Here is an 18,236-nt window from a genome sequence, read left to right on the forward strand (position 1 = left end):
GCACGCTACATAATTTATTTGGAAATTAAAGGGTCAAATAAACGCTTTAAAATTTCGAACGATAATAATATATGAATATATACAAAACAAAGATGGAGTCAGATTGAAAAAATTAAGGAAGCTAATGAACTTCATTTAAATCCACGTTAATCTCCTTACTTTCAAACGCTGGGAAATTTTTTATTTTCCTCAACTTCAGTGAAAGTTGTAGGTTTGAAAACGATTTATCGGTTTTTTTGCAATCAGAAATGATTCAAATAAATATAAATTTATTTAATTGGATGTGTTTTGTTTGACAGAATTTTACTATTGGATGTGGCTGTAACTTCGCTTCGAAAATAGGAAGAGCTTGAGGGAATGAAATTTTGTAAAATTATGACACGTGTTAAGAGGTATAGTAGAAATTTAACGTTGATGCAACTTGCCCCTTGCAGGTGTGAATAAAATATTTCTAATGTCCCATTGGTGTGTGGATTCAAGAGGCAAAATAAAAAATATGTAAACAAATAGAAGTTTTGTTACAATAGCACATTTAACCAAAGAAAATATTTTTTAATTGAGATATATGAACAAATAGATCTTCTCACAAAGCATCTCATGAGTTACAAAAATTGTTAAATATTCCCTCCGATAAAAAAAAACCCAAAAATTCACCAAACATTCTAAACATTTTTCTCTACTAAAACCTTTGAAATCCGCTATTGAAACTGGTAATTCAATTTTTATAAAAATAAATTTTGCATGGTTCAATTTAAAAATGAAAGTGATCTAGCAACGAATCATAACATTTGTCCAACACAGATTGAGAAGTTAAAAAAAATTAATAAAACATCTTTAAAAACATCAAAATTAACATTAGCAGTTGCAGCATTAAAAACGCGATAAGAAAATTTGGCACTAACATGTTTGACTTGTTCGTGAGCACTGTAGACCGATGACTGAGGACTCCTATTCATTTTGTTGTGGTTGTTGCTTCCGCTGTTGTTGTTGTTGTTGTTGTTGTTATTGTTGTTGTTGTTGTTGTTAAGGTTGTTGTTGTTGCTGCTGATGTTGTTGTTGTTGTTGGTTTCAATGTAGGTGGAGACACTATCCTGCTCCTCGATGACGAGGTCAACAGGCATCTTGCCCTTCAAACAGCCAATGTAACGATGACAGAAGTTGTCGCACAACTCATGTACCTGCGTCGTGCGACGTGATCACGTGATGATTGTGAAGACGACGGTGACGATTATTATGCTGATTATGACGATGATGGCTGTGTTGATTATAACAGCATGTTGATGATACGGTGTGATATGGTAATAATTTGTTGATAATATATAAATAAAAGTATGATGGCGAGCCAAATCACAACAATGCATGACTATGTTTAAGCCGCCAAATGTTTCCCATGGTGTTTATAAAAATGAAACATTAAAATAATGATGACACATTAATGTAGATGCCCAATAAATGAAAGATGATGACGGAATAACGGAAAAACTTACCTTTTCAAGTTCCAGAAGATGAAATCTTAAAACCTGGATTGCCTGAACCATCTGTTGGTGCATTTAAAAAAATTTACATTACATTTTAATTGATTATTGCGTAGTGTATAGTGTGTAAGTTAACTAAATATGACGCCATACATCCAGTTAACTGAATCAACCGACTTAGCTAACATTTCAAAAATTACAAAAAATAAACAGCAAGACCAGCTTTTAGATAACAGTAGTGACTCTCACTGAACGAGTCAGTTTATGTAATCTGCACTGTTTTGTAAATTTCAATGGTGGGGTGTGGTGAATGATTGCATGTAAGTTCGGTGTTTACATATTTGTAAGCCTGCTGTTGAAGATTAAATATTGTGAATGGTAAGTAGAATCGGAGGTATCAAATGAGTGAGTGGCTCTTAGTCACAGAAGTAGTAACAGAAATCTTTCGTAAAAAAAATTTCAAAAGCAAAGAAAGTTTTGAGACATTTTCTAATAGTGATTTAGTTGAAACAACGTTTTTGCAATAAATTGTTGATTTGTCATTAAAACAGATTTAGCTGTTGTTTTCACATCTTCGGACACGGCTGAGTTAACGAGTCCTTTCACGTCTTGAAAGGCAGCTTACAAATTTAGAAATTTACGATTAACTTGTGTTTATAATATTTGCTTAGTACACTAAGATTAGATTTCTTGTGTTTTCAATATTACCTTCCAATGTCGAACTATTACATTGTTTAACATTTAATGAGAAAATATTCAATTTAAAATAATCTGTATCCATTCATATTATTAAACTTATTATTTAGAGGAAACATTGCAATAATTTACCTCAAGCGAGAATGAAATTTTAATAAAATAAAATTTATTTGACAATACTTCATCATACGTAACGAGGAGGAAATTTTGCTTGCAAAAGCAAAAGAAAAAAAAACTGAAAAACTAATAAAGAAAAATATAATGAATGCGTACATTAAGTATGAAGGATATCTCGAGATGAAGATATCCATATATAATACAATTCATCAATTATGAAGCACAAGCCTGCATGTATATGTATTCACACACACTCACACACACACACACATACATACAACCACACACGCACGCACACACACATACACACACACAAACACACGACACACACACAACCTACACACAAAAACAGTCACACATGACACACACACGACTCAAAAACAACCTACACATACAAATACACACACACAAACACACGTGTATATAATGACCCCCCAAGTCTCTGCCACAACCGTACAATGATGATGATTAATCCAGAGCCACCTAGCAGAGAACTCAGCACTCCATATATAAACATCATTAATGTCTATTAAGAAGACAGCCGTACTTCGTATAACTTGGCCAGCTATTAATTTTAAACATTTATGAATGGCTTGCTTGGATGCCACTCATTATTTATCATATACCTTTTTATTTATTTATTTCTTTTTCTGTTAGCTTTGTTAGGTGGGAATGTTTTTTTTCTATATTTTTTGTGAAATATGTTATTTTAAATATTTATGTTTATGATTTAATTTTATTAATTTCTCGAATGATGAACTGGAAATATTTCTCATTTGTTTTAATAATTCATTTTTTTTATTATTGCCGGATATTTTTACGATAATCACGATTAAAGATATTAACAATACAATACACAATACAATACAAATTACGATTAAAAATATTAACAATACAATACGCAGTACAATACTTTATTTCTTCACCAACATGATTAAACATAACGATAAAGAGGTGGGATGATCGTAAGAGAGTTCAACGAAGAACTAACCCTTCTAGCACAACAACCATTTAACCATTTAATCGCTAGACTTGGACACTAGCAAAATCAAAAACAATAACGAAACAATAACGAAATTATAACGAAACAATAAAAGACAAATATCAGAACAATAACGAAACAATAGCAGTGGTTTCAGACATTCATGACATTAACAAGGACAGTAGTGACGATGACAAGAGTTGATGCAAATAAATAATAAAGAGATAATAGAATAATGACAGGTTCGTCGAAGGATTTTGAAGGTGTATCAATAAGCCAGTTTGCAGGGCTTATTGTTGTTGCTGCTGCTGTTGCGGCTGCTGTTGCTGCCGCGGTTGCAGCTGCGGTTGCTAGTCTTACTACTGTTGTTGGCTCGTTGCCGTTGTTGTTATTTTGGTGTTGTTGTTACAGCTACTAATAAATTAAAAGAAACTTCACAAATTTTACATTAAAGGCAGAATGTTAAGCCCACAGCATTCCAAACCAGGTTTGTAAATAGAATGTAACGCAGAAAAAAGGTTGCGCAGAAAAAGCGATAAAAAATAAGAAATATGTTTATTGTTGTCAAATTAATTATTCTCTTCATTGTCATCATCCTCTGTAATCCATTTCAATGATTACAAAGCTTTAATATTTTTTAAACACTTTCATTAAGTTAATTTCAACAACAAACTTATTAAATATATAACCCTCCCTAATAGCAATAATAATAATTTAATAACAATAATTAAAATTATAAGTAATAATATCTATAATAATAATTATTATTATGATCAGTGTACCATCAATCAATTATCATTGAGCGCAATGAAATGATAAAGAAAAATAACAGACAGGCATGTTCCTATTGAGCGGTTTCAAATGAAAGCTGGATGGCTGGTTGGTTGGTTGGTTGATTGGCTGGCTGGCTGGTTGGTTGGTTGGTCGGCTGGATGGTTTGATGGATGAATGGATGGATGGATAGATGAATGGCTGGTTGGATGGATGGAAAAATGGCTAGTTGGATTAGTGGATAGATGTCGTTCCAATGAAACAATGCCTGGCTAACAATAATTTATATCGCGCTAAAAATGAAAAAAAATTTTGATAGAAATTTATTTAAAAGGGAAGCAGGAGTTGGGTGTGGATGACAATGAAGCTTCTATTGCCTTTTTATTTTTATATTAACTCAACTCGTTATTCATTAAAATGATGAAACCTTTTCACAACTACTGCTGCTGCTGTTGTTGACTACGTTACATTAATTATTGTTATGTTGATGTAAGTTTATATCATCTAAATTGATGCTAGGTTGATGTAAGTTAGCACCAGCAAATTAATGTTATTGCTAGGCAGTGTATGTATCTGTCAGCCAAACAAATGTTGGTGCTTCTCCGAAATGATGTTGAATATTAATGTTGCTGATGCTGGTGTTTATCATAACAGCAAATATTAATGTTATTTAGGTTAATGATTGCTGTATTGATGTAATGTTGATGTGGATTTTTTGATGAAACTTGCATTAGCAATTTTGTTGACAACGCAACCGCCACTAACAGCATTTTCATCCTCACAAATATCATCATTAACAAAATTCGCAAAAACTTTAGTTGCTATTAAATTATTTTCATTTGAAAATTATATTGAAAGTAAATAAAAAGGAGGGTAAATAATAACAATAATAATAAAATGATAATAATAATAAATGCCCACAGACCAGATATCAGCGTCATAAATAAGATTGAAAAAATATGCCTGGTGATTGAAATATCAATGCCGACTGACACAAATGCTGCTTCAAAAGAGGCGAAAAAAAAGATGCAAGTGTAAAGACCTGGAAATTGAAATTTCACGAACGTGGAACATTAGATGTAAAGTGATACCAATAGTAGTGGGAGCTTAAGGAATATTCGGGAATGCGTCAATAAATAACCTGGAGATGATACCTGAGAACCAGAAGAAAGAATAAACTCAGAAAATTGCTCTACTTGGAACTGCACATATCCTTAGAAAGTTTCTTAGATGATATCTATTGGACTTAGATGAGCCCTGGAATCATCTGTAAACCGGCTTAGACCCTGATCAACAAACAAACAATAATAACGTTATTAATAAATTATCATCATTTTATTATTTTACTGTTGACGCCGTTGTCAGCTTGATATGATTACCACAAATAGATTCAAATGTCTAACTGCTGACATGTTCGGCGAGCATTTAAATGGTGTTGTTGTTGGTGATGCATGTTCTGGCAATGTCATTGGTGTGAAAGATGGTTTAAAATATATTTTTTATCTGGAAGATGGTTTAAAATATTTTTAAGCCATTGTCTTTCTCCCACCACGGCGTTATTACGACGGACAGGTCAAGTCAATTTTCATTTGAAATAGTAATAACGAATAGCGATGCCTTTTTAATATTTTTGCTTCGTTCTTAATCCTTGAATGTATGTATAGTCAAATGTGAAAATTTAGTAACAAAATGTTGGACGTGTGTGTGTGTGTGTTTGTTTGTGTGTTTGTTTGTGTGTTTGTGTTTGTGTGTGTGTTTGTGTGTGTTGTGTTTCTTTTCAATTGCTTTGTAGTGTATATACAAAACCCATATAAGTGCTCACAGATACACACATATAGACCTATACTTAACATGCACATTTACATAACACACATATGTATATATTTATATACAAATATACATACAAACAAACACACACACACACACATACATAATATAAAAACGTAACGTGATATGAGTATACATGCATACAAACATTGTGATGTGATACTATTGACGTTCTTGTTATTGTGCAATTAGTTCTACATGAGCTGTTTGTTGCCAAGTTGTTGTTGTTTTTATAATGGCGCCGTTGCTGAATTGTTGCAAAAATTTGTTATAATGTTGTTGTTGTTGGTTGTTATTGTTGTGTTGTGTTGTTGCTGTTTTTGTTGTTGTTGTGTTGTTGCTATTGTAGCTGTTGTTTTGTTGTTGCTGTTTTTGTTGTTGCTGTTTTTGTTGTTGCTGTGTTGTTTGGTTGTTGTTGTTGTTATTGTTGTTGTTAAAGGCATGTAACACGTAACAACACGTAACCGGCAATCAATGCAACAAACAACAATTACAATCAAGGGTACATATTCTGTAGAAGGCAAACACAAAACGCAACACAAATAATTCGTACCAATAAAAAATATCATACAATAAAACATATACAGCTAATAAATTGCACGAACATTAAAAACACTTTTATTCAATTCAAAAAGCAACAACACAGCTACGAACCACAAGAACCCATAAAAACAACCAGCAAATCATTATAATTATAATTAATTAATTAATTAAAGTTATAATTAAGACAAATTAGGATGTGAGATTTTAAACAAAATTAAGAGGTAGATATTATTACATGGCAAGCGGTGAACGGTTTCTGTGTCGTAACAAATATGCATACAACATATATGTATGTTTTCCTGTGTGTGAGTTTTTGTGTGTGTTTGTGGATGTGATTTCGCGTGTGCGTGTGTGTTTGTGAAAACATCACATTTCCGTTATAAACACATTTTTATATTTCAACAATATCACGACAGTTCTACAATAACATCTATTCAATAGAGCAGTGAAAAATCAGGTTAAAATATAAAGACAGCATATTAACACAAAAAAACTCTACAACAACTACAACAACAACAGACAACAACGACAAACAAAAACAACAGCAAACAAAAAACAACAACAAACAAACAAAAGCAACAAACAACAACAACAAACAACAACAAACAACAACAAACAAAAACAAACAAAAACAACAGCAAACAAAAAACAACAACAAACAAACAAAAGCAACAAACAAAAGCAACAAACAACAACAACAAACAACAACAAACAACAAACAAACAACAACAAACAACAACAACATCATCATGACAACCGTCACCAGCATCATCACCCTCCTTCTCATCAAAGCACAAAAAAAAGAAGCAACAACGCATACGATACACACATGAGACAAGTGAGTGAACAATTTAAATTTAAATCATTGGCGAATGCAAACTTGGGGCGTGGTGGTTATTCATGGAAATAAAAATAATGTTCTAAAGTAATGTGTGCACGTGTGCTATGCACGTGTTGTGTATGTGTGTGTGCGTGTATATGTGTGTGCGTGTATATATATATGAGTGTGTGTGTGTGTGGGTAGATGTGTGTGTGTAGATGTGTGTGTTTGTGGATGTGTGTTTTCCTGTGTTTGTATGTGTGTGTGTTGTGGATGTGCGTGTATATAAATGTGTTTTTGGATATGTGTTTTCTGGTGTGTGTTTGTGGATGTGATTTCGTGTTTGTGTGTGTGTGTTTGTGTTGTGGATTAGATGGTGTGTGTGTGTTGTGGATGTGAACGTGTTGTGAGCGTATGTAGATGATACATGTGGACATACAAATAAGTTGAATGTTCAATAACAACATTGATGGTTTTGTTATTTGTTGTTGTTGTTATTGTTGTTGTTTTTATTGCTCGCAGTTTGTTTTTATTTTTGTTGATGTTGTCGGTTGCTAGTATTGTATGTTGTTGGTGTTGATTTTGTTGTCTGCTGCTGTTGTTGTACGTTGTTATTGCTTTTAGGTGTTTGTTGTTGGCTGTAGTTGGTGTTGTAGAGATTGTTTTTTGTTTCGGTTGTATTATTAACTGTAATTGTTGTTTGCCGTGTATGATTACTATTGCAATTAATCTTTGTTGTTGTTGTTTGTTTGATGTTGTTCTTTGTTTGCAGTTGTAGTTTGATTTTTTTAGAATATTGTTGTTACTTGTTTGCGGTTGTTGATGTTGGTTAACATTTGTTTTTTGTTAGCAGTTCGTTGCTAATTGTTGTTAATTGATTTTTCTTTTCTCGTGTTTGTTCTCAAGGTTTAAAGTTGCGATGTTTTTGTCATTCAATAACACGATTTTATTCAGTTAGTGTTGGCATCATTAGTTTCTATCAAACATAATACAAGTTTTCCGTGATATTTTTTTTATAAATGTTCTAACTGAAGTCAGTTATAAACTGTTGTGCAACTCAGTAAAACACCACAAAACATTCATACAACTATCAAAATTGTCCTGTTGTACAGAAAGAACAATCAACATGGATCTTCCACTCGTTATGTAACAAAATAACAGAAATAACAAACCAACTCAAACGAAGATGTTTGCAACATCTCAAAGAAAAACAATGTTACATTTGCCAGTTGAATGAAATTTTATCAATGAATCTATTTGAAACGATGGTTAAAAAAAGATCACAATTTTGAACCTAGTAACGGCTAAGCGCCTGTTTCATTGAAGTGTTGCACAGAATTTTAAATGCGTTTCTCTTATAAACTGTCAAAATGCTAAATGTTAAAGTTACATGTGACATCCGGCAAAACGCAATTTGGTTACATTCAATGAGATGAGATGACAGCACATTGCAACATACTACGGCAGTTACGCAGAGCTTGTAACAACACAGCACATCATAAAACAACAACATCTACAACATCAGCACAACAACAACATCAACAACATCAACGAACATCAGCAAACAATCACAACACAAACAAGCATCAACAAACATTAACTAACATTAACAACATCAACAAACATCAACATCAACAAACATCAACAACATCAACAACATTAACAACATCAACAAACATCAACAAACATCAACAAACATCAACAACATCAACAACATCAACAAACATCAACAAACATCAACAACATCAACAAACACAGAAACATCAACAAAACAATACAGTCATTCGTGTCAGTCAGTTTGACCGAAACACGTGCATACTTCATAAATATGTCAGAAGAAGGACAACAACGGCTCCAGCCACATCATCGCTTGCGTAAAACAACTTCACCCCACCCACCAACGACAACCGCAACAATTAGAACAACTTCATCGTCACTCTCACACAGCTACCGCAACAACAACAACGACAGCAACAACAACGACAACCAAACAATCGATCTCATATTCAACATACGGCAAACGAACGACTTTACAACAACAGTGACAACATCCTCAACTACATTTACATACAACAACAACATCATCAACTACGACAGCAACAACAACAACAACAACTACTACTACAACGACGACGACGATGACAACCTTGCGTACAACATCACTTACAAACAACAACATTCACCTTTCACTCGCAGACATTTGGATGTTAACCAAAAAACAATCCTCCCAATATGACAATATGACATGACATCAACACATTACTAACTAACTGAACTCCGCATTCATTCCATCCTCCACCGTACATTTATACACACGTGTTATATCGTAATGAGCGTTAGTGTATCAATGTGTGCATGTGTGTATACATGCGTGTGTGAGTGTGTGTGCATGTGTGTGTGTGTTATGTTTGTATATGTGCTTGCAAGTGTATGAGTGTGCGTATATTCGTTTGCCTGGTAGTGTGTATTTGAGTACATACATACAATGTATGTATTTGATTGTGGACGAGCGTGCATGTTAGTTGTTATTGGAGGTGTTTGTATATTTTTGTTTGTGCATGTATTGTTAACAAATGCAGCGGTAAATAGTAAATACATTGTACGGACAATAATAAAGCACAATGTAACTGTGAGTAAAATAAAAAAAGAATCGTTTGTATGTGCGTTTGTATGTAGGTGGGTACGTGTATTGCACGTATGTATGCGTGTTGTACATGCGTGCGTGCGTGTGCCATCCATCCTTTGTGTCTTAATTTGAATGATGTGCATGAAAACATTCAACAAAATTGACACAACATTTTATGGATGTGCATATGAACATTACAACGGAAACGATGTATGTGTACGTTATATACACGCGATTCACTCACTATCCGTGTGTACAACAATTTTGAATTCCTACTGCGTAAATTTTTGTGATTTTTTCGTGCGATAATGTTCTCCTTGAATCAGTTTAGTATCAATATAACTAAAGAAATCTTCATCAGTGGTTATATTAAATCGCAACGCGTGTTGATACATGCATGTGCTGGTGCTCATATTTCTTAACTTCTGACTTGCGGGATGAACAATAAAAACTTGTTATTACTTCGAAACCCGTTTGGGTTCGGGTTTATTAGGTTTCTTCATCAAAACTGAAAAATCAACCAGTTCAAGATACCAACCAGTTGAAGACGTTCAACAAGTAACGGTGAACAACTAGAGAAATAAATGCCTTTAATGGGAGAAACGACTAAACATATCTGGAGTCAACAATCACATGCAGTTGAAACTTAAATTTAAAAGAATGGTATGAATGGTAAAGTCCTTGCAGTCATGACGATACTTTCAAAACGTGTTTGAAAAATCTGAATCCAAAATATTATTCTAGAGTGCTCGTGTAAAGAAAAGTTTTTAATGGCAGTAGGAGATTGTTCTCAGCGTGCATGTATCACGAGCACAGTTGGAACAGTTTTCAAATGATGCTTCGTGAACATATTACATATTTGTAAAGTACCTCGGATGTTTCATGAACGTCTCATGGAAAAAAGTTAAACCAGAAAAATTTAAAAATGGCCAACACACTAGCTGGGATCATAAAATCTGAAAGGATCTCAAAATTTAGAAAAAGAAGGAGGCTCTCCGTCAGATGACTATCATAAAAAACAACGTTTTTTTTTAAAGTTTAAATTTTGGAAGAGTTTTCGTTATAGAAGAAACTATAACTATAGAACGAAGGAAGAAGAATCAGATCATTATCGTGGCGTACTCATCGTCTTTTGTGACAAAGGGGAGCCGAACAATATAAAATAATCAAGAGCATGGAAATTAAAAATTAATAAAAATACTTATAATGATGATAATTGTTTTATAGAGAAACATGTTAATATTCTTTATAAGAATGTCTCTTCATAGGTTGCAGCAGTTTGATGATACTGAACGATCGAAAGCAGCGAAAGTTGCATGTGACTGAACGGATGAACATCTGTCCCAATGTTCCCAACCCTTACCCTCCAACTGCTGAACCATTAAACTGCTTCAATGTAGAGTTTTTCAGTCGCCACTGGCTCAAAAGACGTTCGAAAGAATATCAATTCGTTATACTTCGTGCAACATTACTTTGACGATTTCAAATACGTCATCATGTACGTACAGGCAGTCGTCACAAGCAGCCCAGACGCGCGCGCTCATATGCATGCACATATTATACATCCATACAATGTATAAATAAATAAGTATATGTATACATAAATACATTTATATTCATAAAAATGTCAACAAGTAAATTGATTGTAAACAAATTTGGAAAGACATTTGAAGCAGACGAACAAACATTTGCCGCATGCAAAGCACAGCAGCGAATAACTTTCAATCATTAAAGTTCACAAACTTCAAACCTGCCTTGTTTGTTTTTTTACATTTTGTTTTGCAATGCAACATTTTATAACGTAACGTAGGCCATGGGAGGATCTGGAGATATTATTTAAAACATTGACTCTGCCAAACGGAGTAACTAACCTTTTGAATTATTAATGAGCATCCTTTTATTCATGCAAGCGTTCTTTCATGCATTCATTCGTTCGTTCGTTCGTTCTTTATTCATTCATTCGGTCATTCATTCATTCATTCATTCATTCATTCATCCATCCATCCATACATTCATTCATGCATTCATTCATTCATTCATTCATTCATTCATTCATTCATTCATTCATTCATTCATTCATTCATTCATTCATTCATTCATTCATTCATTCATTCATTCATTCATTCATTCATTCATTCATTCATTCATTCAATCAATCGTTCCTTCTTTCCATCTTTTGTTTGTTTTGTTCGTTCGTTTATTCATTCATTTATTTACTTTTATAAATAAATCTAATGTATCTATTCGTTTCACATTCTAACACATTAACATGTCTGGATATCATTAGATGTACTATCCATTAATACGAACTGTTTAACATCATTTTTATGAGATTTATTTTTCTTTATATCACTTGTGTGTATCATTTGTATGAGTATCATCTCTATATGTATCACTATAAACCTTGTAAAAGTATCAATTGTAAAAGAACCATTCGTATGCGTATCATTTGTATATGAATCCTTTGTGTGAATATCATTTATATATGTATCAATATAAACCATTTGTAGTTGCATTCAACTTGTAGTTGAGTTAACTACAAGTTGAATAATGCCGAAAACGCTGTGATCTTTATAAATAATTGTATATATATACATATATATATATCATTTGTATCTGTATCACTTTTTATACAAACCATTTGTATTTTAATCATTTGTATGTATATCTTCCGTGTGTCTATTTATAGTGTGCTATATAATATTTTATGTCTACACGCCATTCATCGGGGTATCACTATTTCAAGCATTATTTTATTCACACATTTGTTTATTTGCTAGTTCTCGATTGCACTCCTCCATCATTCCAATGGCATGAAAGATTGCGGAATGTTCAGGATCATTTTTGTTTGTTTCAAAGGATACAATATTCTCAATATAATAATAATTAATATTATAATTGATTGATTGATTGAGTGAGTGAGTGAGTGAGTGAGTGAGTGTGTGAGTGAGTGAGTGAGTGAGTGAGTGAGTGTGTGAGTGAGTGAGTGAGTGAGTGAGTGAGTGAGTGAGTGAGTGAGTGAGTGAGTGAGTGAGTGAGTGAGTGAGTGAGTGAGTGAGTGAGTGAGTGAGTGAGTGAGTGAGTGGGTGATTGTTATTGAATTACGGAAAAGCTTGAATGTCTAAATACGATTGTTTCAATTTAAATACAAATTGTATCAATTCACCATTTAACTCATTTGATTAAGAATTTTTTGATCAAGTATCTTGTTCTTTAATATGACCTATACCTTGCACAACCGACCACCGATTTATACATCATTCATTAGCCCTTAGAGTGAATTATTAAACTAACAATGCATTAATGTATTTTTTATTTCAACCATAAACTCATCCATTCATTTATTCATTCATGCATTAACCAATTCATTCATCTATCTATTCAGCCATCCATCCGTCTATCTATTGCCTTTTATTTCTTCAACCATTCATACAAAGCTGTACATTTATTTGTTCGCCAGCTTTTGTGTATTATTTTGTTGTTGTTGCTGCTGTTGTTGTTGTTGTTGTTGTTGCTGCATGCTCGTTCGTTCATTCATTCTTTTGTTGGTTCATTCAATTATTCATTAATGCTTATATACAAAAATATAGGCGGAGTTATGTGCACGTCGCCTTATACTTTATTCATTCACATTCTGTGTATTTTTGTTGTTAATTAATTGTTAAAAATATTGCATGGGCCAACGTGGTTGTTGTTGCTGTTGTTGTTGCTGCTGTTGCTGCTGCTGTTGTTGCTGCTGTTGTTGCTGCTGTTGTTGCTGCTGTTGTTGCTGCTGTTGTTGTTGTTATTGTTGTTGTTGATGGTGTTGTTGTTGTTGTTGATTTGCTGTTGCTGTTGTTGTTGTTGTTATTGTTATTGCTGCTGTTATTGTTGTTGTTGTTGTTGTTGCTGTTGTTGTTTCTGCTGTTGTTGTTGCTGCTGTTGTTGTTGCTGTTGTTGTTGCTGCTGTTGTTGCTTTTGTTGTTGTTGCTTGTTCTCCCAATAGTCGTCAAATTATTCTTATTGAATAACTTTCTCTTGTCGCTATGCGTTAGTGAGTGCCTCCTATTTATTCAATTCATCAAAGCTCTGCAATTAATGCATAATGCACGAACTATGCTGTTGATTTACCATAAAAACTTATTTCCGTTGTTGTAGATCAATTATTTATTTATCTATCTGTTCTATATAACCATTCATTCATCTTTTTGTCCTTTTCTTCATCCATGTGTTTAACAATTCATCCATCTATCCATATTTTCATTAATTAATTCTTTCATCAATCCATCCATTTATTCATTCAATTATTCGTCTATCCATTTTTTCAGTCCAGTCAGCCCTTCGACTATTGCCACCAATCCCAACGACAATTCACCTTGTAACTCACCTTTTTGCATAATTATCCGCCAATGCATTAAATGAATGTTTTAATTCAGTTCTAACTCAGTTCATTTAGCATAGCAGACATTTGAATATCAACAAAATGCAAAAATATTTTTTGATTTTTGAACTTTTTTTCTCATTAATTTAGCCATTTATGTTTATGCTATCAATTCATCTTTCACGTATTAAACTTTTCATTCGTTTATCCATGTATTATGTAATCATTCACCAATGTATCAGGGATGTTTTTCTAACGGTACTCATATATCCATCCGCCAATCTATCCACCTATCCATCTTCACAAATCTTCTCATCTATAATTTATTTTCTATTCACTCACTCATTCATTCGCTTTTCAATTCTTATTATCGTTCAATAATTGATGCGAGCCTTCATTAATATTATCATCAAATTTCCAGAAAAATATCATCCACCAGCAAGGCTTTCTTCTTCTATTTTTGTTTCGCTTGCACCTTTCTATAAAAAAAATTTACCATCCGACTAAAAATAACAAAGCAACATTGAGATAATAAAAGCCATAAATTATAAAAATTGGCAGCAGATGGATGTCAGTGATGGCATGAAGTTATCAGAAAGTGGCGACGATGATAATGTTGAGGTGAGGAATTTTCGCAAAGCAGAAATTTCACAGTGTTATAAATTTCTTATCAAGTCAGTGATCAGTCGCAGAATTTATGACGTATCAAATGTTATCAAACACATGTTTCTCTTGCAAACATACGCACTGTAAATTACTTGCATACCAAATGATCATTTTGTTTACTACCTTTTTGTTCACTTTTTATCTGAATGACCAGATAACGACGTGATAAAATAATAAAACTTTTGTACTGAAAAAACTCTCTTTCCTGAACAAACACTTGCAGCTTATCAAATCTCAAAAGTTGAAAATTTTAATTGCGTTTTTTAATAAAATTTGTAAAATCGATATTTAGCTAAACATATATTAAAAAACTTTTTTCTTTTAGGTCTATTAAACGATGTTGATGCCATTTAAAGAAAAACGATAGGGTGTGCTGGTTGAGGAGCAAATGAGATTCGGTGGGAAAACCGAAATAACAACAACAAACAAAAACAGCAACAACAAAGATCGAACGAACCAAGCTGTCCAGCTCTCTGTTAGCGGAGAAGTACGGCTTCTCAGCGTTGACTTGATTGGCGAAGACTCTGACATCTTCGTTGAATGACTCCGACGAGCAGACCTCACTGCCAGGATTGTTGGAATCGCGTGGAGTGCACGTTGACAGCTCACATTTCTCAAAGACCAGAGCCAGTAACGGAAACAATGGGTGCCTGACATTAAAGAAGGATTCCAAATTAATTTCAATACGATTCATTTTTAAAACGTGAATTGGATAATTTAGTCCGTAATTCGAATTGATGTTTATTGTTGAGTTTTTTTAAATATTTGAGAACTGATCGTGGTTTACATTTGGTAAGGAAAATGAATGGACCCATGCACATGTATGCAACAGTCTACGGCCTAACGCAGCACAACCCACCGCAACAGAAAACAACACAATAGAGCACCGTGTGACACATAACATCGTAAGACATACGACTCAACATTCAACAACTCCGCATTTTACAACATTCAACACAACATTTCACAACACAACATTTTACAACACAACATTTTACAACACAACATTTCGCACCAAAACATTTAACAACACAACATTTCTAAACACAACATTCAACAACGAAACATTCAACATCACAACACAACATTCAACAACACAACATTCAACAACACAACATTCAACAACACAACATTCTACAGCAAAACATTCAACATCACAACATAACATTCTACAACACACCACAAATACCAGCAACTACCTACCCGTACACAAGATCCTTGTCTCTCTTCATCTGACTGGAATCTCTGGAAGCAGCATTCATGGGTGCCATGTAGGCGGAACCAGGAGAGTAGTGTGCGTTGTGGTGGTACTGAGAAGATGGGTGGGGGGAGTATCCAGGAGATGGCTGGGCGTAGTGGGCTGTCGGAAGTCTGTCGGTGGAAGAACCTGGCTGTGGAGTGGCGTCGAACATCATGCGCTGTGTCATGCTGCCATCCATCTGGTACATGGACAACTGTTCTGTCTCGTACTGTCCATGTATGTTGTTTCGTTCATCACAGGCGTTCCATTGTTAACAAATTTACATTCAGTAATCAATCTTAATTGCTTTGCAAAAATGTTTTCAAAAACTGAAACTATTATGAATATTTGTTAACGACGCTATTTCTATTAGCTATTTCGAAGAAATCACTAACAAATTGATGGTCATGAAATCTTTAAAAAATACTTTTTCGTCTATAAAACTCAAAATGAAGATGATGCAACTTACAACACGTAATTAAGCCACAATTATTAAAGTTCTCTATACACTCTGAATCTATACAATCTGAATCTGGCCCTAGTAAATCTTTTGTTAATTGTATTAGCGATTTTTCCATTAGTATTTTCCATTAGTATGATTAGTATTTTCATCAAAGATTTCGCCATAACTATAAAAAGCCCTTATTTCGACAGTTGCTGTAATTCCAATTCCTCTTTCATTACATCAATTTATTGAATATTTTATAAAAAAAAATTATACACTTAAAAGTTGCTTGGTTTTAATTAAAATCAATCAAAAGTTCAAAATTGTGTACAACTTAACAAATAATTAGTTCGTTAAAAATTCGTCAATCAGTGATATTATTTTATTTAATATTAAAACTGTGCCAAAGTGCCGATAGGATGAAAATTAAGGAGGAATGCTTTGGTGTTGAATTGTATGGGGAAGATAAAAAATTGTAAGTGACTGAAGTTGAAACCGTTGGATGTATAAATTTGAGGCGTGTTAATAAACAAAACCGTTTGCAAATATGTCGAGAGTGATACAAATGATAACCAAAAATGCTGGAAACGATATCGAAAATGTTGGAAATGATAACAAAAATTTTGAAAACTGAAAATTTTTTGAAAATGATAGAAAGGAAACGAAGGAGGTAACATACCCGAGAGCTGGTGCCCATCATGTTGCTGAAGTTATCAATGGTGCCTGGTTGGTTGGTTGGGCTAGCTGGATGTTTGGCTGGCTGGTTGGCTGTTCGGCTGCTTTGTTGGATGGTCAACCGCTTGGTTGATCGGTTGGTTGACTGGCCAGTTGGTTGATTGTTTGGTAGGTTGATTTGATGTCTGTTTGGCTGAACGATTCAGTTTGTAACAGAAAAAACAAATTAAAGTTTATTTGACAAAATTCTGCTTCAACTACACTGATTTTTTTTGCTAAACACTTGGATAACTTTAACAATGTACACGATGAATTTAAATTAAACAAAGGTCAGAATTTAATAATCAAACAGAAGATTTTTATAGCGCTAAAAATTAGTAGCAACTTCGAAGCGAGTGCGAGAGGAGAGAGAGAGACTTTTGAAGGGATCTGGTCGCGGGACGTCCTATATATGCGTCGGCAAGAACTCAAGTAGATTGCACGTTATCAGCGCATTCACACGGCGCATTCAATATATCTCATCGCTAGCCTGCTCTATTAATGTATGAACACTTGTATGAGTATCTCCTTCATTTCATACAATAACACTGAATGTATGATATTCGCTATATATATACATATGTATGTATATGTATATAAATATATATGTATATGTATATATATGTATGTAAATATATATATATATATATATATATATGTGTATTTACAATGTTAAGAAATATCACAGCATTTGATTAGTTTCTGGTTCAATTTTTCAATATTTCGTTCCGTATTTTTATCATAATTTTTTAACTTTTTAAACTATATTATATATATATATATATATATATATATGTGCGTGTGTGTGTGTGTGTGTGTGTGTGTGTGTGTGTGTGTGTGTGTGTCTCTGTATGTGTAATTAATATTTCTATGTATTATATTGTAGCAATATGTGCAAAAAAATAATTTTCCAATTCTAAGCTAGAAAATATATTTGTATAGAAATAGTAAAAT

The 18,236-nt window shown here is 33.4% G+C and overlaps 2 protein-coding genes across 2 annotated transcripts; both read right to left on the reverse strand.

Moving 5' to 3' along the window:
- Positions 1-306: 306 nt before the first annotated feature.
- On the reverse strand, positions 307-1,538 carry HELRODRAFT_160300 (hypothetical protein; the record flags this gene model as incomplete). The annotated part of the gene is made up of 3 exons (XM_009017271.1): positions 307-348; positions 903-1,178; positions 1,488-1,538. 3 exons carry the CDS (start codon positions 1,536-1,538, stop codon positions 307-309), a joined length of 369 nt encoding a protein of 122 aa, XP_009015519.1.
- An 11,980-nt stretch (positions 1,539-13,518) lies between these two features.
- HELRODRAFT_160301 (hypothetical protein) lies at positions 13,519-17,268 on the reverse strand (the record flags this gene model as incomplete). Its single annotated transcript, XM_009017272.1, has 4 exons — positions 13,519-13,629; positions 15,341-15,533; positions 16,087-16,352; positions 17,248-17,268. The coding sequence occupies 4 exons, from the start codon at positions 17,266-17,268 to the stop codon at positions 13,519-13,521; spliced, it is 591 nt and encodes a 196-aa protein (XP_009015520.1).
- Between the last annotated feature and the right edge of the window lie 968 nt (positions 17,269-18,236).

Source organism: Helobdella robusta, assembly GCF_000326865.2.
Source record: "Helobdella robusta unplaced genomic scaffold HELROscaffold_2, whole genome shotgun sequence".
NCBI lineage: Eukaryota > Metazoa > Annelida > Clitellata > Rhynchobdellida > Glossiphoniidae > Helobdella > Helobdella robusta.